Genomic DNA, 26,294 nt, shown 5'->3' on the forward strand with positions numbered 1-26,294 from the left:
CCTTAGAGAGGAAACTTTCTCACCAACCTGGAGGATCTGATGGAGTCTGACTTGAATGTGTAAAGTGAATTGAGATACCATGTATCATAATTTGGTGCTATATAAATAAAATTTTATTGAATTTCCTCATTAATTTAGTCCTGCTGCCCCTGCTGTGCGAAGTAATCAGAACTGATCCCTCAGTTACTCAGTACATAAAATGAAACTGTGATTCCATCAAGTTTCAGCATTTTATCGCGACACAGAGCAGAGATAAAGTATTCACACCCTTGGCCAGGCTGCAGCCTGCTCCTCTTCTTATTTCTTCAAAGCCAAGAAAAAATAATCCGGAGCAGATATTTAAGGTCTGATTATGTTGGGGTGTATTTGATAATTTGTAGCTATTTAGTATTGCAGAAATTATTTATCCTATGCAAGAATATTGTAATTTGTCTGCACATGTAAACACACACACACACACACACACACACACACACACACACACACACACACACACACACACACACACACACACACACACACACACACACACACACACACACACACAATGGACTAAGCAAATGTGTGTCACAGTATGTAAACAGAAAACTGTTGGTGTAATTATTGGTGAGAGTAAATAGTTTAAAAACTTTCTAGGCTGAGGAAAAAGGCCTCGGGGTCTGGTAATGAAGTGGAGAGGTGTGTTTAGAAGTGTGTAAACAGACCCGATAAACAGCCGCAAAGCACCAACAGCTGTTCGCCCCCAACGGAGGCGCACAAAGCATTGCTTAAACCTTAATCTATGACACAGACAAACAGGAAAGCCACGAAAACGTTTGATATTTGCTCTTTTTTTTGTTTTTTGCAGTTTATAACTAAACACAAATAATGATTAAACTGAAATACATGAAAAGGCGGATGCATTAATGTCTGTAAGTATTACCACACTGCATTAGGGTTAGTCAAAATAACCTTTAAACCCTCCTTAGGTGATACACAGGTGTACAGTATTACTGTCTTATGTTTTTATTTAGGTTTTATGGTTCTAGGTTTTTAGACCAAAGATGCAACAAGGAGTCAGGAGTTTTAGCCGGCACAGCTCCCTCCTCTTCAGCAAATTACAGAAAGCTTTATTCGACATATTAGACACACTTTCCAGCACCACCTGTCCTCTAATCAACAGCCTGTAAAGTGTTTCTCGGTATTAAAAAGAAGGTCAAGCACAATTAGTAATTCTGCTCTCATCCAGTAAGGAAGATCTTTATATATTAATGGTGTCGGGTTAATATTAATACACACCTGCCAGAAATGATCTTATTAGGTAGCATGCAAACCCAACTCATCATGAACGTTTTAGCAGCAGTACTGGGCAAAAGTTTTAAGACAACACAGATTTATTTACTCTCCAAGTGAAAATCAGCCAAATACAAGGGGAGTTTTCCTCTCCACTGTCGCTTCATGCATGCTCAGTATGAGGGATTGCTGCAAAGACGACTCTCCCTGTAGCTCTACGCTTCTCCAGGAGTGAATGCTGCTTGTCGGGACTTTGAAGCAATCAACTGGTTTTCCTTAGAGAGGAAACCTTTTCACCAATCTGTACACTGCAAAAATGGATTTAAAAATAAGTAAAATGTTCTTAAAGTTAGTGTATTTGTCCTTGATTTGAGCAGGTAAAAAAGATGATTTGCCAATGAAATAAGATTTTTGCACTTAAAATAGGAACAAGTCATCTCCATCATCTTATTTCAAGTGCAGGATGTCTAATTATCTTATTTTAGGGGTTAAAATAGTCATTCCATTGGCAGAGAATCTTATTTACCAGCTCAAATCAAGGACAAATACACTAACTTTAAGAACATTTTACTTATTTTTAGATCCATTTTTGCAGTGTATAATCTGACTGATTTTGACTTTGTAAAGTGCCTTGAGATGACATGTTTCATGAATTGGTGCTATATAAATAAAATTTAATTGAATTGAATACAATAAAAAAAACAACAATAGAGACTGTTTGAAAATATCACAGTTAAACCTGGCTCAATAGTACGAGCTGAGGGATAACTCAAGAATTTGTATCGAAGCCCAAATCCATCCATCTGGTGGATTTTTCAGGTTATTTTTCAGGTTATTGGGCGAGATGACGGGTCGCCATTCCATCACAGGGCAACAAAGAGACACAAAGGACAAAACAAAATATGCATTGTCACACTCACACCTAAACACAGAGAATAAACCTGACAGTCATGTTTGTTTCAAATCTGTGGGCTAAAGGAGAGAGGAGGCAAACTCCATGCAGAAAGACCACAGGCCAGGATTGGAACCCAAGACTGTGGCTGCAAGGCAAGGCTAACCGCTGCATCACTTTGCATAAATAGTTTAATAAATACATATATATATATATATATATATATATATATATATATATATATATATATATATATATATATATACATACATAGGTTGGGTTGGTTTAAATAAAACCGTATTAGAACATGCAAAATATGTAGCCATATTTATAGAAATACACCAATGTTTTATTAAATACACAACTTATTAAACGTGGGAATCATTCATTAAAACCTAAAGTCATTGTGTTAAAATCACAGACAATTCTGCAAGTTTTTAATTGAAGAATCAATAAGAAAAAAAATCTCATCATTAAGGCATTAACACAGTAATAAATAAATATATTGGATAATTTTTAATTGATTTAAAACGGGAAAAGTTCAATCTGACTTAATGTCAGAAAGGGAGAGGACAAAGTCGTGTCTGTAAACATCTGGCTGCAGCTGTAACAGAGTGATCCGTGTGAGGACTTCTTCTCCTGGGCCTCCCGGTTCACTATCAGGACCAAAAAGACCGTTCATGCAAACATCTTCAGTCCAAAGCTGCATCTCTGTCTTTTATGTTTTCCAGTTGTCTGGGAGTCCTGCAGCCGTGCCTGCGAGGCCACAACACAATCAGGTCGTCCTAAATCTTTCCAAAGTGTCCAAAAGTTTTTAGCTTTTACAGGACAGACCGTCTGTCTGTATTCAGCAGGCCAAATGATGAATGCTCAACTCCCGCCTCATTTTCTTCTTGTTTTTCTTCATCATGCTGCCCCCCCGCCTGACCACAATCTGAAAAAGGCCGGGCTCCATCACTGAGCTTAATGCTGAGTCATTAGGAGCTAATAACCATCATTTCATCATAACTTTCTCGTTATCCATCCTAAATGAGGCTTGATAAGAAATTTGTTAAGTGACGGAAAACTCCACATGTTTGCGCTGAAGGATTATTGGCGTTGTGGGTCTGCGTGTTGCTTTTGCTACTGGATGGGGTAACCCCAGTTACTTGGCTCCTCAGCACCTGTGTTTACTTTGGGGCCTCGGCCCCTGTGACCCAGCAGCAATCCTTCACTCACTCACAAGATGAAGTGAGGTTTTAGCCTCCAAATATGTGCCGTCCCTGCACTTTTACCAGCGTGTGATTCCTCTAACACGTTCACAATGAGGCGCAGGCCAAACTTAAAGTATAGATTACAATCCTCTCGCAGATTCTGGGAAATGTAACGATGCAAGCCTTCCTCCCCTTTAATCCAGGCTAAAGTTAACATTTCGCTGTTTGTCTGCGGCTGATGTGGCACTTTTGGAATTTAGTTTGAAATTGGAAATTAATGATAAATCTAACTGTTTGGATTTTTGGATTTTAGAATTGCCAGGCCTTGGCGTACACTGAAGGTTTTTTTTCTACAAGCTTTATCTGGTAGAAGTATTTCACTCCACAGATAGCAGAGTCTTCAAAAGTAGAATTCAAACTTCTTTTTAATCATTTTATAAGGATTACATATGACCAAAACGCAAAGATATTTTTAGTTTATTCATGTTTTTTTGTAGATGAGTTTTTTTCTCCAGTATGTATTTTGATTAATTTGCTTTATGTTCTTGCCATACTTTTGGTTGACGAGTACATTTACAACTGCTCTGTGTTTCAGATGTTCCTTCTGTAAGTATTTACCTGTTTTTTTTATTTAAATTCCTCGCCACTGCTTCTGATCTGAGGCATCATGTATGAAGCCTGCGTACGCACAAAAAACTGCCGTATGTTTAACTCCCAACTCGGCATGTACAAAAATGTGAGGTAATTGTGAGGTAATCCATGTACATTTCTGACCTGCTATAAAAATATACAGCAGCAACACAAACATCTTCAACTGACAATAAGAAAACCACAAAGTACAAAAACGGACTCAGACTGACTGAAATATTACTCCATTCAGTTTTAGGAGCATCAAAGTTTTTTTTCATGAGTTTGAGCTTTTATGGTTTAAACCCGAACAAAGAAATAATCATATTTAGCCTTATACAATAAACGTTCAGTCAGATGTAAAACGTTTTTGTCACATGTAGATGTAAATGTGCCTCTTTCACACTCACTGAAAAAGAAAACGAGGTTGTATCAGCAGATTAATTCCTTTAAAACCAGGTGTTTTGATTCCTGAGGTGGAGGAATTTCAGCTTTTAACTTTTTGCTCTCTCTCTTTTTCTTCATAGTAGGTACACCTGGTCTGGCGTTCTGTTAACTGTGACATCATCCAGAGAAGACGGCTCACCCGCTACTACCATCTAATGTAGAACAGATTACTAGATCAATGTGTGCTTCTGTGCTTTTTTGTCTCTCTTGTTGTGTCTCTGCTCTGTCTTCTGTAACCCCAGTCGGTCGAGGCAGATGACCGTTCATACTGAGCCCGGTTCTGCCGGAGGTTTTTCCTTCCCGTTAATGGGTGGTTTTTCTTCCCACTGTCACTTCATGCTTACTCGAGGGATTGCAGCAAAGCCATATACAATGCAGACGAGTCTCCCTGTGGCTCTATGCTTAAATTGTCAAAAGGTCTTTTGTAGTGGCTTTAAAGAAAATTATCAGTCACTTTTGTTCCAAAAGGGTCTGCTTTTTGTTTATTTTTTATAACCCACTGCACAAAACCGTGTCATGGTCAAATACAGGAAGTGGACTGAAAATAAGAAAAAAAAACTTAAAGTTCTTTGATAAACATAGAAAATCTTCAAAAAGCCTTAGGAATAAGTGATCAAGGAGCTTCAAACATGATAAGAAATTTTAGATACTTAGAAGCAAAGTACTGAAAAGTAGGAGGAGGTTTAATTGTTTACATGTATCTTAATGGAAGACATTTAAATGGTATTAATTTGGCATTATTCCTAAAGCTACTAGCCCTGTATATGTTTAATGTCAGGGCTGCGGTTAGACTGGAACACCAGACAAGCGCTTGGGAGGTGAACGATGAGTTGAAGATGAATTTTAATAAATGAGCAAGCACAGAATAATAATCTAGCAGAACTACTAAGATCACAAAGCAAAACTAACTATACAGGAACTAATCTAACTACTCTAATCTATTACCTGAATATATAATTAACATAAATGCTGAGCAGAAAACTAACAGATTATAACACAAGGATCTAAAGATGAAGATAACAAAATAATAATAATAAATACTGCATAATAAATACTGACACAAAGCTGAACAGGAGACAAAACGAGGATCTAAGGGTGAAAAAGAAAGATAAATACATAAACTGCAGGATTCCAGGGAGCTGCTATAAGATAACACACCCTGAGAATCCTGACACTTAAATGAGTTAGTGAAATATGACATAAACACAACAAGTTCACGTAAGCTTCTAATATTGTCCAGATTAATTTTAGTGCACAGATTATAAGAAAATAGAGCATATAAAACAATAATCTTAGTAATAATTAGTAAATAAAAGCATTTGTTGTGCTCTCTGTCTGTCTCAGTGTTTTTGTCTTTTCTTCCACTTCTTCTTGACACTGAGAGGTCACCAGCAACCTGTTTACAGCCGTTCAGAGCTCCGCTGTCTGTGGATCTGATGAATGTTGTGTACTGTCCGTTGTGGCAGTGGGCCAGAGTTCTGTTGCGCATACTGCAGCGTGAACTGCTCAAATATAAGTGCCAGTGTTGTTTCAGGTGCGGCCATGTTGGCGTGCGCCAAAATCCACGTTTCTATGGAAGCAGCTTGAACTAGGAGTAGAAAGCAGTCTAAAAGAGTCATGTGGTGTTTAGTGTTAGATTTATGTTATCTATGAAGACGATAATGCTAACTATGAAGAGTTTAACAGAGAACTTATATTTGGTGCTTGATTTAACAGCTTCTTATTGATGTATATATGCAGTACTGTGTTAAAAAAGTCACTTCTAACATTTAAACATTAAAGGGACAGATTTGGTATTTTGTTCATTCAGTAATTTTTAGTTAACTAATCAAGTTTCAGTGGAGACAGAGCAGGGCACCCCGGGGGTTTTAAAATGTGAGAAAGTCCCATAAATAAAGAACCTCTAAGTCTTCATGTGACTTTTTTTCTTCAGGTTTAGAGAAACATTTCAAGCCGTTGGAGTGTTGTCTTTTCCAGGACACTGGCAAGTGCAGGAAAAGAGCTCAATGATAACTTCCTGAAGGCCCTGGCAGAGCGAGAAGAGGCCAACCGCAGTGGGAAAATGACTGTGAGTACATTATTACAGCACTCCAATTGCTACGTAATGGGATTCCCCTCAAATATTTCTGCAATTCCATTAGGATGGAAACAAAATCCATACTGTGTCAAGCTGAGTGGAAATGACCCTTACTCCCAGCTTCAGCCACTCCCCAAATACCACCAAAGCCAGCTGCCTGCCCCTTTCCCTACCACAACCCCCCCCCCCCCTCACTAAAACTACCTTGTTCTTAGATTAAACCACAATGATAAATCCTAAAGGGCCTCATCCTGAGGTAATCCTTCACCATTCCTCTGTATAGTTTAGATTATTTCACACAGCAGTCGACAGACCTTACACCATATGATAAGGTTCACTGTTCAAACACCTTTACAGATGCTAAATAAAGTAAAAAGAACATCAGTTTATGTATCATATGAAGCTCCACCCGCTGTTTCTCATTCAGCTGTAACGAGTAGAGCTGGGGAAGCCGATTTTCAGACGGACATAGAGTTACGTTTTGAAAAGGTTTATTGAAAGAAAGTTGAGTTCTCGCTTCATGCATGCTCAGTATGAGGGATTGCTGCAAAGCCATCAACAATGCAGATGACTGTCCACTGTGGCTCTACGCTCTTTCAGGAGGACTGAAAAGGGATTTTTTTTGACCAATCTTTATAATCTGACCCAATCTGTATAATCTGATTGAATTTGAAAAGAGCCTTGAGATGACATGTTTCATCAATTGGTGCTATATAAATAAAATTATATTGAATTGAATCTCCCATGCATGTTTACAACATTGGTGTCATTTCAACTTGTCACCAGAGGGGGCAGACATCTGCAAAAATTTTGGAAGTTACATTATACGTCTTTAAATTGGGACCTCAGAGAGCATATTTTAATTATCTATGGGTCCTAAAGGTACATAGCCACGTTATTTGACATCTTTTTAATTTATACATCAGTAGCTCACTTTGGTTGCATATAAGTTTTTGTTGTTTGCTACACAACATATACATTTTGGCTTTTCATTTGCTTCATAAATCTTTTAAGCCTTTGAAACTTTAATCAGATCTTTATACTTCCAGGTTTATATGTAGTTGAGATTGTCACAGGACGTTTAAGAATCATATAAGGTTAATGTACAAGAGCTAAATAAACAGCAAAAATACCCTCTTGAGGCATTCAAATATAACCTATTAGATTAAGATTTAGATCTATAAACAGTGTTGTAGACTTTGAACACTGCTGTGGCCGACCACCCCTTCGGCGTTGTGTGTATTTAGTCAGACACTGGTGTTGGGTTATTATGTGATGCCTCTTGGCGGCTATTTAGTTCAGCAAGTTGTAAGAAACTCAACATTTTCTCTTCAAACCAGTAGGTCTTGGTGAAATCTGAAATCCCAGCGGATGTTTAATCCAACCAAGTACCTCTAAACTTTCACAATTATTCAAAAATATTACCTTAAAAAGTTCATGGACCATCAGGACCTTCGAGGGCTTTTACTGAGAGAATCTCGTGGTGTTGGTCTTCAATAAACCATGGGCCACTTTGCAACAGTTTGGATAAATGTCCACACTCCAAGGTCTGAGGCATTTGGCCACAAATCCCTTTTAAAAGCTACTCTCTAAGTCAGAGAGTAGCTTTTAAAGTTGTATTTTTTTGTTTCATGTTGTGTTATATAAAGCTCTGTTGTGTCAGAGGCTGGATAGCTGTTGATGTGTCCAGCTTGCTTACATCTGTTGTGTCTAAAGTATGTCTAGGGTTGTTCGTTTCTAAACATACATATTTGGAGAAAAGGTTTGAGAACTTAAGAATATCTGGGGAAAAAAACTATAACTTCCATAAAACTATCTTTGGTGATAATCAGAACAATCTTAGTTTAGGTTTGGGATGCGTGATGAAGGGGTTGTGCGTGTTCTGAAGAGCTGGGCTCTGCATTGTTCCTGAGACTATATCAGTGTTGATGGACTTCAAATGATTCACTCCGCCGATGCGGGAAGATAAAATAGGGAGTTCTGTTTCACCTCCATCTACCTGGCCCTGTGGGCGTGGCAGTTATGGGATCACATGAAGTGCACCGTAGGTAGAGGATCAAGCAACACCAAAGGTTTCCTCCTGGGTGTGAACATTTAAAATCCCCCCGTCTCCTTTTCTTCTGGCACATACGTTCTGAACCTGAGCCACTGTTTTTATCGTTCAGGAATATATTTACATAAAATGATCAGGTGGATATTGTGTGTGGACAAATATGCTGAAGCGAAAAACAAGATATCACAAAGCGTCTCACAAACCTTGTTTTGCTGGCACAATATTTTTCCAGCCTGGAGGCACTTTCTTGGTTGAAAAATTGGACTTGGAAGATTTTTGTTTTCCTTTGAGCCCCATTCGTTTAAAATTAAAGCCACATTTGTCCGCTTAATGCTTCTTCTCTTTGAAACTGTTTGTGTAACAGGTAATCTTAATGCGGTTTGACGAGGCTTGACCTCATTGGTGTATTTACATTAGACAGATGTATTCCAGGCAGCGTTTGCACATGTGTGCAGGCGTGCCGTATCTTGTTTCAAGCATTTATTTTGTGCTGCAGGAACAGTTTGTGATATTTTAATTGTAATTTGCCGGTAGGCATGTATCAAAGCGATGTTTATACATAAAATATGCTCTGTTTGCATTGTAACAGCTGCAACAAATTGCAAACAATTATGATTTATGGAGAAGTTGAATACAGTGAGTTTTTTTCTCCTCTCCACCTAAAATCCACTTTATAAAATGGCTTGAGTAGCCATGTTTATCTTTAATTTGATAGTAGGACCACCCTGCATTTTAAAGATCCCTCTCTATTCTGGCCAGTTTTTTTTTAAGGCATATTAAAAACATGACATAAGCTCCTATCTGCTGTCCTCCTTGAACCAAAGAATCCTTCATGCTAACACATTCCAGGTCTTCATGTCTGCACATTTTTGCTCTCTAATGCGAAGCAGTCCTTTTCCGACACATGCTTCCCCTTTCTGAATTATCTTTTTTTTATGTTTGCACATTTTTGTTTCCTTCTTTCACTCATAGCACCTTTCTCTATGTAACCGAGGCACTAGTGTTGAACAGTACCTGCTTTTAAAACTAAATGAACAAATCTTTATAGTTAATAGCTTTTTTGCTGTGTTCTCACACGGTTAAATATCGGGGAGCAGGACTGAGCACCGCTGTGTTAGGCTAACACAAATTATCATATAATTGTGACATGATCAGGAGACGTTGTCAAAATGTTTCAAAAATAAAAACAACTTTGTTGAAGCACCACTTTCTGCATTAACAGCTGCCTGGCTCTGAGATCTTCAGGCTATTTCTCCACCAGCTTGCACATCTGGAGACAGAATTTGTGCTTTACAAAACAGCTCAATCTCTGTTAGTTTAGATGGACTCATTTTTCAAGTGTTACGACAGGTTCTCAGCTAGATATCGGATTGAACTTTGCTCCGCTTGTATCTTTGTGTTTAAGGCTGACAGCAGCGTCGGTTTTCATCCACATATAGTGTGTTACATCTAGACCTAAAGGTTTAAATTTGGTCTTGTCCAACCACAGCAGCTCCTCCCACATGTTTGCTCTGTGCCTTACATGACGTGAAGCTAAATTAATTTCACAAAATAGCTGCTTTCTTCCTTCTACTGTTTTATAAAGACACAACTAAGAGTTATTCCGTCGACGGATCCTTCCACCTGAGCTGTGAATCTCATCAGCTCCTCCAGAGATGCCACATCTCTCCTTGTTCAGATGATCTACTGAGCAGAGCTCTGGGAGATGTTCAAAGCTTCGAATGTTGCTATAGAACCTGACCCTGCTATAAACTGGACCAGAACTTTCTCCCTGGCCTGTCTGTTGGGTTTATTCGTCTCCATGATGCTGTGTGTTCACTAATGTCCTCAGGCAAACCAAATAAAGTGTATTCATGATTAAGATAAAAGGTGATAAATTTCCACAGGTATGAATATTTTCCCAGATCTGTTATCGAATCCTAACAACTCAAGATTGTGGCTTCGACTGCCTTTGTTGTGTTTTTTTTAGATGGTTTCAAACTGCTCAGTGACTTCAGTGCTTTAACTGGTTAAAATAGGTTGATGCAGAAAAGGTTCTGTTTGTGGGTTTTCTTTTTCAATCAAGCCAAAATCTTCTTCCTTTCCATTCATCCCGGGGTTTCTGCTTTGCCAGTCTCAGCCTTCAGTCAGGTTGAAATCACACGAGCCTTTAAATACAATTATCAGATTTCTTTGTCGCTTCTCTTAAGGACAGAAGTGAAACTATATAAACAAACAAAAAAGAAATTGGATAGGTCTTCGGGACGGGTTGTTTTTTTGTTGAAATGTTTCATCTGTTCCCAAGAAACATCAATAAGTTTATGCGTAACAATCAAAACTGGTTGTTCACATGCAAAAGAGGACCATCAGGCCACCAACCGAGCGTTAGTTTCCTGATGGCTGGTTATTTCTCCCAGGGGGCTGAGTCACGCTCCCAATAATGAAAAACAGGAAATCATTCAAACTTGAATGCAATTTTGTCTTTTGGTCTTCCAAAGAGGCGTTAGGTTTGGTGTGGACCGAACTTTCAGCGTCTGTCCTCTATTCAAAAGCTGCTTCCCTGGCAGAAGTCAGAAAACAAAAGCTGCACCTGGGCAGCTTTTAGCTGTTTTTTTGTAAAACATTCTTTTTATCAGATCCAGGTCACACCTGGACGGGATGCCTGAGGGTGTCCACTGTGGGAAAGTTCACATTTGAAGCTGAAGGTGTGGTGCCAACACCTGTGCCCTTCCCTCTTTGTTACCAGTTGTTTAAGATGACGGTGTGAATGGAGACCAGAAACGTCATGAAGCGGTGAAGCTAATTTCTGTCTGCAAGATGTACCTGACCAGGTGATAATTCAAAGATAAACCGCTCTCTGGCCTGACCCTGCTATGCTCACCATAACCATCCCTGCCTCCAAGAACGTTTTTGTAAAACTTCTCTAAGAACCGTACCTTACCACATCAGCTGCTACCTTTTGGACTTTAACTGGTTCATTGCTTTGATTCTTTTCTTTTTCAGCATTCTGGGGTGGATGTGTTGTTGTGTTTGGGATCGCTGTCCTGTTGATGGACCGTTGGGGCAGGTTTCAGCTGATAAACACATAGCCTCGTGTTTAACTTGAGAATACCTCGGTATGCAGGGTTGTTTATGGTCGACTCAGTATTCATATTTTTATGTATGCCTTGTTAACAAAAACCTGGATTCTCTAAAGCAGCAAACTGCCAAAACTCCATGTTGATAATGTCATGGAAGCAGGTTATTTTTCTAAATAATAAAAAATGTTTTCTTGTCCATGCATTTTATGTGCCTATTAAATATGCATGAAAGAAAGTATAATTGAACTAAATATACCTTTGTATATTCAACATTAATGTTTTGTAATTAAAAAAATCTGTTAAAAACTGATTTTTACCTTTCTTTTACAATTTTTACTATTTGCTGAGGCTAATTTGACTGTCCACAAATGATTTTCAGTCTCCCACCCTTTGAGTTGAGGAATTTAACTGGTTGGCCTGTGCAGCGGGTCTCATGCCCAGAGGGGACATCCTGCATAAAGGAGGTGTTTGTCTTTGGTCTGTGGGCCCAGCGAGTTCTGTATTGATAAGCTCCTGTCGCTATAGATAATAAGGTGGTCAGTCATGCAGCTCAGAGATCAAGTATAGCATTGAAATTAAAGAGGAATTCCCAGCCCTATTGCATTTCAAGCCGTGTGTGTGTCCCCGCTGCCCAGTCCCCTTTGTCCCTGTCATGGGCAGTAAAAACAACAATGGCAAGTTTGATTTCAAAGCAGCAGGACCAAGGTGGACAACCTTTAGAAAGGATAGAGTCCTGCAGGGCTATCGTATGACCTTGACTTGAATGGTGTCACTGAGCGGAGGAGAGGTGGGGATAAGGCCTCAACGGTTTGGAACCATCTATCAGGTGGACAAAAAGGACTTTTTGTCCCAAGAAGAAACCATTGTGATATCTGAGATCTGGCTTGATTAGCATGTATTTTTCTTTTTAGCCCCACGACTGGACTCCGCCTGACACACGTACAGAAATATCCGCGAGTTGTTATTTTAATTAATTAAGTTAATATGCTAATTTAGGCACCTTTTTTTTTACAGTTCTTTTGTTGTAATGCTGCCTGAGTCACAGGTCTCAAGGAAACCCACAACATTTATGTTACTCTCAATTAAAGTAAGTCTTATTTATATAGCACCAATTCATGACACATGTCATCTCAAGTCTCTTTCCAAAGTCAGACTCCATCAGATCCTCCAGGTTGGTGAGAAAGTTTCCTCTCTAAGGAAACCCAGCAGGTTGCATCAAGTCTCTCCAAGCAGCATTCACTCCTCCTGAAAGAGCGTAGAGCCACAGTGGACAGTCGTCTGCATTGCTGATGGCTTTGCAGCAATCCCTCATACTGAGCATGCATGAAGCGACAGTGGAGAGGAAAACTCCCCTTTAACAGGGAGGAGAACCTCCAGCAGAACCAGAACCAGGCTCAGTGTGAACGCTCATCTGCCTCCACCCACTGGGGCTTAGAGAAGACAGAGCAGAGACACAGAAAGCACAGAAGCTCACATTGACCCAGGAGTACTTTCTATATTAGATGGTAATAGTGGATGATCTGCCTCCCCTGATGATGTCACAGCTAACAGAACACCAGACCAGGTGTACCTTCTATGAAGAGAAAAATGACAGAGAACAAAAAGTTAAAATAACAAACAATGCAAATTGGAGAGCAGTAGGAGAACTCAGCAGAGAGAGAGAAATAGACCCTGATGTCCTCCAGCAGCCTAAGCCTATAGCAGCATAACTATAGAGGTAGCTCAGGGTAACATGAGCCACTCTGACTACGATAATAATAAGATGTCCTCTGAAGGCAGTTTAGAAGATGGACGGATCTAATTCATGTCCAATTACAGTTGAAAACCAGAGTCGGCAAACATATCCTGTTTTGGGTCAGACAGGATTTCTTAAATGATTTCTATTTGTTAAATGTTGGGATAATGAGAGAGAAACTTGTGGAGTTTCCCTCCACAAGCTCCTCAAAACATTTGCTGTGATTTTGGCTCGTTTTTCCTGACAGAACTGATATAACAGAGTCAGGGTCGTAGGTCTCTCAGATATCTCAGCCCACAGATTTTCTACATAACTCAGAGCTTTGTGATGGCCACTCTGAAACATTGACTTTCGTTTTGCTTGAGCCTTTTTGTAATGAATTTGGAGGTATGCTTAAAGGCATTAACCATTTGGAAAATCCATTTGACTCCAAGCTTTAACTCCCTGGCTGATTTCTTGAGATGTTGTTTCAATACTCTGACAAACATGAGCCACTCAGTGAGAATCCATCTCCTCCCTGAATAGAGCCTGAATCACTGACCTTTATTCAGACGAGCAAGGTGCTTTACATGTGCTTTCTAGTCTTTTCCATAATAATAATAATAATAATGTCTGTGTCTTTGTTCCTCACTGGTTTTTGAATTTTTTTCAATCTGTACATGATCTCTTGCTTTTCAGAAGATTACAGACTACTTGGTATAAAACTGAACCAAAGAGTTTAATCGTAGTTTTTATGATTTATGATTGGGAAACAGTTCTTCATATGACTGCACGCCATGCAAACCTAAAAAAATCCGTCTACTACTGAGAGCAGATGAGTTTCTAGGCAGGAAGTAGGCTGCTTTTCTCAGAGTGCCACCCTGTTGTAATGTGTGTTAGCGCACACTTAAATTTGAACCCAAACACAACCCCCCAAAAAACGTTATTATTGCATCCTCCATGACCTGTAAATTCAGTAAATTACATTTTTAAATAACATTGTCAGACCTTTCTGCTGAAAGGTCTGACAATCTATATGTCTCTACTGCTGCACTGAGTCAGATTTGCCTGTCAAACAGACTTTAAACAAACCAGAAAAGTGATTTCATTAATGAGTGAATAATTAATTAATAAGATCATCAAGCCTCTATCACGGAGCATTCAAATAACAACCACATTTTAACTTTAAATGATTTCATTTTTAACTGCTGTAGCATACTCATTATCAGAGGTGGGTAGTAACTAGTTAAATCTACTCAGTTACATTCACTTGAGTAACTTTTTGAACAAAATGTACTTTTAGGAGTAGTTTTACTGCACTGTACTTTTACTTTTAATTTTTACTCAAGTATTGCTGCTCTTTCTTGAGTAAAATCTATGGCTACTCTACCCACTGTGAGTAACTTCATGAATAAAGAACAAACTGGTTTTAACCAAAAATGCACCAGAGAGACAAAAACCTAGAGCTTATGTTAAAGTGAGAGTTTTTATTTTTTTACACAATCTTTGTTAATTAATGTTATTTTCTACCTGCTGAGCTCATTGAGCCATTTGGAGGTCAGATGAATGTACAGTAAACAGTAGATATTGTCCTTGGAAGTACTTTGCACTGTTCTAACATAATGTAGATACATTACCTGCTGTAAGTATTACTTTAAGTTTAATGTTGAAAAAATACTTACAAAAGTGTTTATTTTGTCTTTAAAATAACAGAATTTGAACATAACCTTATATTTTTGTCCGTCTGATTGTTACATTATTTTTTAAATATTAGTTACTCAGTACTTGAGTAGCTTTCTTACTGAATACTTTTTTACGCTTATGTGAGTAATTTCTTGGCTGACTGTTTTTTACTTTTACTTGAGTAAAAATATGTTGAAGTAGTGCTATTCTTAAGTAAATTTTTTGGCTACTCTACCCACCTCTGGTCATGATGTAGTTCATGATGTCACGCATACAGCGTCACAGATTCTCCACCATACCTATCAGTGGATATAAGCTGCTTGTCCACGTTTTTATCCTTAGTTTAGTGTTTGTATATAAAAAAAAAAACCACAACTTTTGTTACTCATTTAAAGTCCCCCCAGCTTTATGTAAAATTTTAACGTTTGCATTTGTGACAGTTAGACAGAAAATTGTTATGGCCACCATTATTCGTTGAATAAAGGTGGTGTCGGTGAGATGTTCTCTTCAATTCAATTCAATTCAATTCAATTTTATTTATATAGCACCAATTCATGAAACATGTCATCTCAAGGTACTTTACAAAGTCAAATTCAATCATATTATACAGATTGGGTCTTGTCTTTCTCATTTTGAAGGGTGTCTGAGATAAAATGGGGAATCTGTCACCAATCTGAACTAAAAAAAAAACATTTTTTCTAAAAAAAAAAAATGTCATCGTCACTGTTTGGAGTTCCAATAACTGTCACTGGCAAGTTTATAAAACATTATTATTTTGGAATAAATGTTCCTTAAATTAAAAGCTGGATTTAAAAATAAATCAATAAAATATCACACACCTTTTTTGAGGGTTCTGATGAATGTGGAGTGTGCTGAGAGCATGTAGCTCAAATGCACCCAGTTTAAACTCCCAGAACGTGCTAATAAACTTTAACCATCTGTGTTTCTCTCCTCCAAGAACCTCACACACATGTTAATATGCATTACAATCACATGAAAATATGCAAAGAATTCAGCCTGTCTACATTTCAGAAGCCTGAAAGTTTAAGCCGTGCGCTCAAACCTTTGGCATTTCGGTGCAACGGAGAACCGGGACCAAAAAGACGGACTGACATTGACCTGATGAGAAACTGTCCATCAACAGCAGATGGTCTCATAGGATACGCACCTAAAACACAAACTCCTGCACTTGCTCTTGGATTGACAGGAAGCGAGGGGGGGGGGGGGGGGGTTAACTGGGCCAAAGGATCCAGCAGCTGAAGCCTGCACAGGACACTCCTGGAAGACATGTGCACGCCGCTAAGTAGGAGAGATGGCGTCCAGTATTTACTCAGGTGAAATAATACACCAAAGCAGTCCAGAGTGTAGCGATAAAACAAAGACGATTCTGAAGAATGCGCTCCGTGTGCTGTGAAGAGCGAATCCACTTTAGCTTGATTCCCAGTTTGGATATCAATGTTTTCACCGTAAATGAATTCCTTCAACGTTTGCAGGGCTCACTTATTAGTCCAAATAATTAGCTGGAGAAAAAAAAAGAAAAAAGAAAAAGGGAAGCAGGGAGAGAAGGCCGATGCAGTGAGTGCAGCAGCAGAAAAGGCCTCAAGACATACCTTAGAGCCCAATTTCATATGTTCCCTATAGGCTGGTGGGTCACGTTACTTTAAAGTAGCAGATTCTGAACAGCCGTTGACAAGCTCACACACTTGGCTAAGCTGCACGTCTCCTTGAGGAATCATCACATTTTTTACTAGTACTCTCTCTGTCTTCCTTTTAATTCAAACACAAAGAGCTCGCTGAGATTCTTTGTGACGGTCACCAGTTTTAAATCTGTTGTGGAGACAAAATCAAGAGGAATGAAACTGAAAAACGGGATGGGGGGGGGGGGGGGGTTTCCCTTTTTCCCTGTACACAATCTACTTGATTTCTGGAAGGCAAACAGAACCATGCACCAGTCCTCTGATTATGAGCAATGCAGCCCTCCAAATTGTTTAGGATGTCTGGAATCCAGAGTTATTTTGATAATGTGCTTTCTTTTCTTTAATACACGGCGGCATTAGCACGTTGTGAACGGACACATGTGAGCGCGCCGCAGCGCAGACGGGATGAATCTCTCGAGTTGAATTTAGTCAACGTAACCCTTGGCTTCCCTCCCCAACAGGCCGCCAAGAAGAAGATATATCCAGACACAAACTGGAACACTTTAATCACCGTTTTGGTGGAAAATCCGCAGGGATGATGTCAGAAATATGGCAGAAAGAAAAATGTAAACAAAAGCAGTCGGCATACGGATTTTTTTTTCTGGCCAAACAGCTGCTTCACAATGGGAAGACTAATAAATGAAAATGAGCAATGTGAAGACCCGAATTTAATGTATGATATGTTCTGCTCTTTGTCAGTTTCTGTGGATTCAAACACACATTTATCACTGGACTCTGAAGACAATGTGTTGGTTTTAAATTTGAGGTAATATACACTACCGTTGCTGGATGGAGTATTGTAGCTTGAGGATATCTGCGGCTAGTTTAGACACGAAAGTCTTTTTTTCCCCAAGGCAATAAGGTTATTTCTTATCCTGCTTCCCCAAATTGCTGAAACAGAGGATAACCAATCAGATATTTCTTGGCTGATGCCAATTTCTGGCTTTCTTCGAGGTCTTTTTCCAGCTTTGGCAGGTTATAATGTGTTTATAGGATCTTTAACACATACTACAGCCTGTCTATAGTGTATGGGATGGACAGAAAAAAAGTTGCAGATAATTGCAAAGTGGAAGGAATGTAATGCACGGTTTTCATCATATTTTCCCTCCCCAAAAACAATTTGAATGTAGGGGTGTTGATGTATTCGGGTCAAAACCTTTGCAGAATCACCTCCGGCTGCAATCACAGCTTCAGGTCTTTTGTCTCTTATAGGCTGAATTTTTGCCCGTTATTCTTTGCAAAATACCTCAAACTCAGACAGAGTGGATGGAGAGCATCTGTGAACATGAATTTCAATTCTTAATTGGATTTAAATCTGGATTTTGACTGGGTCACATTAACACATGAATATGTTTTGAGCTGGATCGATCCATTGCAGCTCTGACTAGATGTCCTGCTGCAGGGTGAACCTCTTGTTCATTAATGGTCTCTAACAAACCCCTGAGACTTGTTAGAGAACAGCTGGGTTTATAATGAGATTTAACTGCATGCAGGTGGACTCTGTGAACTAGTTCTGAAGGAAGTTGGCTGCACTGGATCTTAGGGGTATCAAAGTAAACAGGGTGGATTGTAGTTGCTTGCAGCACCTTTTCAGATTTTCATTGGTAAAGTGCTTTTAAAAATATGGAACATTTTCCTTGCACCATTATACATTACTTTGTGTTGGCTTTTCTAATAAAATACCAATGAATCACATTAATGTGTGGCTGTAATGTATTTAAATGTGAAGTACAAAAGGCATTAACAGTTTTGCAAAATGCTGCGAAGTCTATAACAAGATCCAGAGAAATCCATGACTTATAAGTCTCTAAGCCCCAGTGGGTGGAGGCAGATGAGCGTTCACACTGAGCCTGGTTCTGGTTCTGCTGGAGGTTCTCCTCCCTGTTAAAGGGGAGTTTTCCTCTCCACTGTGGCTTCATGCATGCTCAGTATGAGGGATTGCTGCAAAGCCATCAACAATGCAGACGACTGTCCACTGTGGCTCTACGCTCTTTCAGGAGGAGTGAATGCTGCTTGGAGAGACTTGATGCAACCTGCTGGGTTTCCTTAGAGAGGAAACTTTCTCACCAACCTGGAGGATCTGATGGAGTCTGACTTTGGAATGAAGCTTGAAGATGACGTGATGTGATTTGGTACTTTATAATAATATAATACATTTATAATAATACATTTATATATAAGTAAAATATAATTAAATCTGTTGTATACTGGTGCCATTCATGCAAACTGAGCTGCACAGAATGCAGCCTGCTGCTTTAACTGTTTCCTTTAGTTGCATACCAAAGCACCGGGTACAGCAGAATATCCATCAAAATGCGAGGAAGTTGCACCAACATTCAGTTAGGAGCTGATATTTTATTTCCTTTCCTGCCCTCCCCCTAAAGTACCACCAGTCTTTTTTATCAGTGGTGTGTTTCCAGCTTCCATCTGGTTGAGCTGATATCACGGCGGTGGCCTGTTGTAGTGTGGCTATCCCCCTCCTTTATCTTATCCCTTTTGACAAAACTTTTTTTTTTATCTCAACATGTCACGGCAGAAATAATTCACACAGGAAATGGGGGGGTTTGGGGGATAAACCCGCTTGCACAACCTGACCATGCTGCGTGTTGCTCCGTGCAATGCTCGTGTTTTCTCACGCCACACGGCAACGTTTTCAGCCGTCTCCCAGCCTCACAACAGCAGAGATCAAACAAAGCCACCGTTTTTATTATTCTCTGAGCTGAAGTGCATGTCATGCGTTGAGCTGAAGTGCATGTCATGCGTTGAGAAACGCAGTGAAAACACTGTGAATTCCTTGTGCCGCGGTGTGACAGCCGGCGATTGCGGGAGTCTCGCGGCAAGCCTGGAAGGGGGAGCTTCTCAGCGGAGCGGCGGGCCAACCAAAACAGAATCATGTTTGAACACCTATTTCCACTGGGATGGGGGGGGGACGGAGCAGGTCCCCCGGCTTCAATCAGGATCCTAAAACAGGGAGGCCTTTGATAAAGACCCTGCTCACTACATTTATCTTCTTCCTCTGGGGGTTGCGCTGGCTTGTGTCGTCCACTTTGATCCTGCTCTTTTGGAACGCGGCGTCGGACGTATCTACAGCTGATAACACGCTGGTGAAGAAGTCAAATACACCACCCTCTGAGCTCCTAATCAAGCTGCACGGATGTGCGTAGCATGTTGTGCCGGGTCACATCTGCCCCCCCTCCCTCTCGTCCCCGTTTATGGAAAGAGCGCCATTAATTTTCCAAGCGCTGTCATAAACATCGCCTCCTGGTTAAAGAGGAGCTGTGACAGGGTGCTGCCCCACGATGTGCAGGGGCAACAATATTTGAGTTGGACGTGCTCCCGGTGATGAGGCCAAACCCTGCAACAGGCCTCTTGGCAGATGTCATGCCTGAGTGCTTTGGAATAATGCTGATAGGAGCTGAGCTGGACTGGACTGGACCCGTGACAAACCCCGCTGTAATCTGTGCATCAGCATTCACGGCACACCACGCTGCGGCCCAACACTTTGACTCCGCTGCCTCTGGTTATCACACAGTTTACACCCCCCCCCCCCATCCAAGCATCTGGTGTTAGGGAAAATTAAGCTAAGCCTCTACAGGAAAGTCTGAGGTGTATTTTTTAGTCTCCACCTTAAGGAATTGCACTTGATGGCCACTTTGTTAAGTACACGGCCTTAATTCTTCGTGTCACAGATTAAACAGAGATTTTGGTCTATATTTACATGACAGCGACACACAGTGGCTGCAGATTTGTTGGAGTACAATGAACTCAATATTATGTTCCAGAAACTGCTTTGAGATGATTTGAGCTTTACCTTTACGACTATGCAGCATTCGTAAAGGGTAGCAGTAGTACTCAGGCAGGCTGTGGTGTTTTAATGCTGTTTGTTTGCTGCCCAGGGGTCCAAAGTCAGCAATACCTCCACATCTTTACACCAACACCAGCAGCAGCAGCCTGGACCGTCCATCCAGGCCATGATGGATCCAGTGTTTCGTGTGTTTACACCAAATTCTGACCCAACCAGCCGAAAGGCGCAGCTAAAATGGAGTCCTATCAGACCAGGCTAATGGCTAATCCTGGTGAGCCACGGTTTCCTGCTGACGGCTGACAACGGTGGCACGTTGTGCTGTCTTCTGCTGCTGTAGCCCATCTGCTTCACAGTCTGAGGTGTTCCACATTCACAAGTTGTATTCGGCATATGTAGGCTGGAACAAGTTGCTGTTACCATTTCCCTCCACAGCACTGGCCTCCACTGGATAGTTTCTCTTTTTCCCCCCTTTGCTGATTTAATTCAATCGTATTCTCATAAGTCCATTATGTATAACTGTGGGCTGTCAGTAAACCTTAACACAATCTATGGTGAAATCCAGAAGAAACTCTGAAAAAACATGTTCACCCTGAAGAAATTGTATTGGCTGGAACTGTTACCAGGCAGATTTGGATAGAGCGGTCTGTCTGTGCGTCTTTCTGCCTGGAAGGCTGCTCTAAAAACACCTGAATAAGAGGCAGAAAACACAACCTCAGTACAGTAAAACCCAGAGATAAATGTAACTTATCTTTTTCCACGTGATTATCTGAAAAGTCATCTTTGCTGAAGAGAAAGGGTTTTGATTCAGAAGTTTAGATTTGAGACTTTATTTCCCCCCTCTTCCCTGGTCTTAGAAAGATTCAAAGCTAAGGGTTTACAGGAAGTGTATCCAGGAAGACAATGGGAATATTGAGAATTGGTCTGCGTCATTAGGGAAGACCAGGATTAGCAGAGACTTCCTGTTTGTGACTGGCTCGGGGGCCAGACCAGCCTGGGACGTAGGCATTAAAGGGAGAAGCCAGCCTTTACAGATGGGATACCTTAAACAGGCCAGCCACGCAGGACATGTTTTCTTTCCCATGATACATGGAGGCTGCCACTTAGCTCACCTCCTGCTCCCCTCACCCCCCCAGGGCCCACTGGCGGATCATAAACTGATGGCCTCAAAGGGAAATTTAGGATAATGGTTTGTAAAATAACTTTCAAATTACAATGAGCAAAGAGCTCTGTTTCATGTCACTGTTATGGTGAATGCAGTACAGCCACAGGTGTGAGCTGATTGGCTGAAAGGCTTGTGCTGCAGGAGCCTGTCATTCATTCATTCATTCATTCATTCATTCATTCATTCATTCATTCATTTATTCATTCATTCATTCATTTATTTATTCATTCATTCATTCATTCATTCATTCATTTATTCATTCATTCAAATGTTGCTGCTCCTACATGTGGCGATATGTTACTGTCTTCATACATACACACATATATATATATATATATATATATATATATATATATATATATATATATATATATATATATATATATATATATATATATTAGGGCTGGGCAAGTTAACGCGTTAATTTCGCGTTAACTCATTAGACTATTAACGGCGATATTTTCTTTAACGCGCGTTAACGCATGTTGGTCACATGCTTTTATTTTGTGAAGGTCTGTTGCTGCGGTGTAGGGGTTTGAATCAGAACAGTAGCTGGCGATAATGCGCCAATAACCTCGCTGTCAGCCAAGCCTCGGATTCAAAGAGGAAGAAAGGTGCTGGCCGGAAAAAAACACAGCTGACATGCGGAAGGCGGTGTATCCCGCAGGTACCGCGAGCGAGCTTAGGCGGGGCGGGGCGAGGCGAGGCGGTGAGTTGGCGGCCGGAACAAGTTTTGTGCGGAGCGGAGCGGAGCGGGGGGGTCTGCATCGACGCTGTCGGTGAAGTCGCTTCTCGTTTCAAAGTATCCATGTATTTTTGCCTGTTTTCCCCCTGCCATTCACTATATGCGCGCGAGAAAGCAACAACAAAAAACCGCGTGTCAACGTCAAATAAACGCAAGCATATCGAGTTAGCAAGCATTTCAGTTTAAAGTTCTTCCAGCATGGAATATGACAGAAACAAGTTAGTTGTAACCACTGCCAAGTTAAACTTTGGTATTAAACATAAAATGGTAATGCTGCTCCCTGCGGTTACCTCAGAAATTGCCTGTTTTTGGTAGATTTTTTCCCCATAAAGAGAATTCCCTGTCAGTGGCAATAAGCTTTAATTTATTATTATTGCTATTTTTTGTTTTACATGTTTAAGTTGAGCTTTACACTAAATATGTGTTACTGATAAGTGCTACAAATGTTACAACACTTTTGTTCATATGGCAGCAGAACATTAAAATAAAAGTGCTCTTTACACTACTTTTGAATTCATTCTTGGAGTTTGTAAATACAATGCGATTAATCGCGATTAATCGCGATTAATCAGTGCGATTAATCGCGATTAAATATTTTAATCGTTGCCCAGCCCTAATATATATATATATATATATATATATATATATATATATATATATATATATAAAGACAGCATTTTAGGCTGTTGCTTAGTGACCTATTTTTAGATACAGAACACACAAACCACAAATTTAAACTTGATTCAAACAACTTTTAACCAAAATTGCAAGTTTTTGAAAAAGAAAATAGAACGCGTGCTCTCTGAACTTGTTGAAGGGGCGGGGCTTGGTGACGCGTGTTCCTGGTTCTGCATTGTGATTGGTTGGGAGGATATAATGGATATAATGACCTATAAAATTGCATCCACCACTCCGCTCATCCCCAAACCTAAGATGAGCGGAGTGGTGTCTGCAGTTCAGTCAGTGAGGAATGTTCTGATCTTTATATTGGAGAAACCAAACAAACTCTCTACAGACGCATGGCTCAACACAGGAGAGCTACCTCCTCAGGACAAGACTCTGCTGTCCACCTACACCTAAAGGACAAAGGACACTCTATGAGGACCAACATGTTCACATTTTGGACAAAGAAGACAGATGGTTTGAAAGGGGTGTGAAGGAAGCCATCTACGTTAAGAGAGAAAGACCAACCTTAAACAGAGGAGGAGGCCTTAGATTCCAACTCTCAAAAACTTACAACACAGCTTTAGGAATAATTCCAGCCAATCATCACCTTAATTCTCACCCCCATACGGGTGATCAAAACATCGTTCCTTTAAGCCAAGCCAATAACGACCCTAACAACTCCTCGTTACAGAGGAGTGGACCAGTTTTGGTTCAATCTGCTGGCTTAATGGCTTTAACGACCGCCCATTACTAAGGGGTGGACCTGTTACTGTTGAATTTGCATGTTATCTAAGCCATTACAGGCCTTTGTTAGGCAGTGGTATAAAGCTTGGTACTCCACATTACTCCAGACTTTTTGAATTGAGAAAGCTTCCTGGAGAGGAAGTTGCTTTGTTTTTTACTTTTTTTAGAATAATCAACTGGTTCCCTTATATAGGAAATTTTTGACCAATCTGTATAATCTGATTGAATTTGACTTTGTAAAGAGCCTTGAGATGACATGCTTTATTACTTGGCGCTATATAAATATAATGTAATTGAATTGAATTGAAACATTTAAGTTTCTGAAGAGGATCTTTGTCATTAGTAATAGTAATTAGTAATATCATCTTTATTGTCATTGAAACATACATTACAACTAAATGTGTTCTCTGCTTTTAATCCATCCCCTTGGGGAGCAGTGGGCTGCCATGTGCGGCGCCTGGGGAGCAATCTGGGGTTAAGGGTCTTGCTCAGGTACCCAGAGTGCCGGCACTGGGGATTGAACCGGGTACTTGCATCCTTCTCAGAGTACAAGCGCGCTGCTCTAACCACTCGGCCACAAACCCCCCTGTTATTACCTTCTGCTTCGGCTTCTCCATCTATAGCAGTATCCATCATAGCCTGGAGGTCAAACATACACAGGTTGGCACCTCAAATGTAACTCCGCTGCTTCAGGATCTTTGTGAAAATCTGTGAGAAGCAGCTTGTCTGTCTAATGTCAGCAGATCAGCTTGTTGTCTTTGCCTTTTGTGATGTCATCAACCTACCAGAGTTATTTTACAGCACGTCTTTAAAATTGCATTATGCACATCAAATCTTTATTACCCAGCTGTGTTTTCGAGTTCAGGCTACATTAGTTTGTGGGGGGAAAAAAGCTTTAACACTGTAGGCTCTTTAACAATTCATGAATTCTGAACGCCGAGTTGATCAGGTTCTGAGGGACTGACAATGCTGCAAAAAATGTTTTCACTGGAACAGAGAACTGTCTTTAATTTGGGTCTGCTAAAGTATGTAGCAAGTTAAACTTCATCCAGACTGAACTGAATTAGTGAGAGCTTCATAACTGCAGATGATTATTTCCATAACATAAATATGTTGATGTCAGTGCAGAACTGACCTGTTCAGGAAGCTCTTAGTGGTCAACTGCAGATTGGAGGATGATTATGACAGAGCAGATGTGAAATCAAGTGTATTTCTAGTTTTTGTACTTCTTTATTGTCCAGGGGTGATGCTGAAAAACTAGTCCATGCATTTGTTACTTCAAGGCTGGACTATTGTAATTCTTTACTATCAGGAAGTCCACAAAATGCAGTTCAAAGTCTTCAGCTGATCCAAAATGCTGCAGCAAGAGTTCTGATGAAAATCAACAAGAGGGATCATATTTCTCCTATTTTAGCTTCCTTTCATTGGCTTCCTGTTAAATCAAGAATAGAATTTAAAATTCTTCTTCTAACGTATAAAGCCCTTAATAATCAAGCTCCATCATATATCAGAGCTCTGATTACCCCGTATGTTCCTAACAGAGCACTTCGCTCTCAGACTGCAGGTCTGCTGGTGGTTCCTAGAGTCTCTAAAAGTAGAATGGGAGGCAGATCCTTTAGCTATCAGGCTCCTCTCCTGTGGAACCAACTCCCAGTTTTGGTCCGTGAGGCAGACACCCCGTCTACTTTTAAGACTAATCTTAAAACTTTCCTTTGTGACAAAGCTTCTAGTCAGAGTGGCTCATGTTACCCTGAGCTATCTCTATAGTTATGCTGCTATAGGCTTAGGCTGCTGGAGGACATCAGGGTCTATTTCTCTCTCTCTGCTGAGTTCTCCTACTGCTCTCCAATTTGCGTTGTTTGTTGTCATTTCAGCTTTTAACTTTTTGTTCTCTGTCATTTTTCTCTTCATAGAAGGTACACCTGGTCTGGCGTTCTGGTAGCTGTGACATCATCAGGGGAGGCAGATCATCCTCTATTACCATCTAACATAGAAAGTGCTCCTGGATCAATGTGAGCTTCTGTGCTTTCTGTGTCTCTGCTCTGTCTTCTCTAAGCCCCAGTGGGTGGAGGCAGATGAGCGTTCACACTGAGCCTGGTTCTGGTTCTGGTTCTGCTGGAGGTTCTCCTCCCTGTTAAAGGGGAGTTTTCCTCTCCACTGTCGCTTCATGCATGCTCAGTATGAGGGATTGCTGCAAAGCCATCAACAATGCAGACGACTGTCCACTGTGGCTCTACGCTCTTTCAGGAGGAGTGAATGCTGCTTGGAGAGACTTGATGCAACCTGCTGGGTTTCCTTAGAGAGGAAACTTTCTCACCAACCTGGAGGATCTGATTGAAGTTGATTTAGGAAATGCCTTGAGATGACGTGTGTATCATGAATTGGTTCCATATAAATAAAATGGAATTGAATTTAATGTTCCTTTTGGGGTAAATCTAGGAACACATTATTTACATAT

General features: G+C 40.3%; 1 protein-coding gene across 1 annotated transcript in view; it reads left to right on the forward strand.

The window, feature by feature from the left end:
• The window catches only part of cfap299 (cilia and flagella associated protein 299), a 95,251-nt gene that overhangs the window by 19,967 nt on the left and 48,990 nt on the right, over positions 1 to 26,294 (forward strand). Inside the window, exon 3 of the mRNA XM_021317934.2 lies at positions 6,409 to 6,499. Within this exon, the coding sequence (XP_021173609.2) occupies positions 6,409 to 6,499 (91 nt within the window). The remainder of the gene's footprint in view (positions 1 to 6,408; positions 6,500 to 26,294) is intronic.

Source organism: Fundulus heteroclitus, chromosome 12 (genome assembly GCF_011125445.2).
Source record: "Fundulus heteroclitus isolate FHET01 chromosome 12, MU-UCD_Fhet_4.1, whole genome shotgun sequence".
In the NCBI taxonomy this organism is placed as follows: domain Eukaryota; kingdom Metazoa; phylum Chordata; class Actinopteri; order Cyprinodontiformes; family Fundulidae; genus Fundulus; species Fundulus heteroclitus.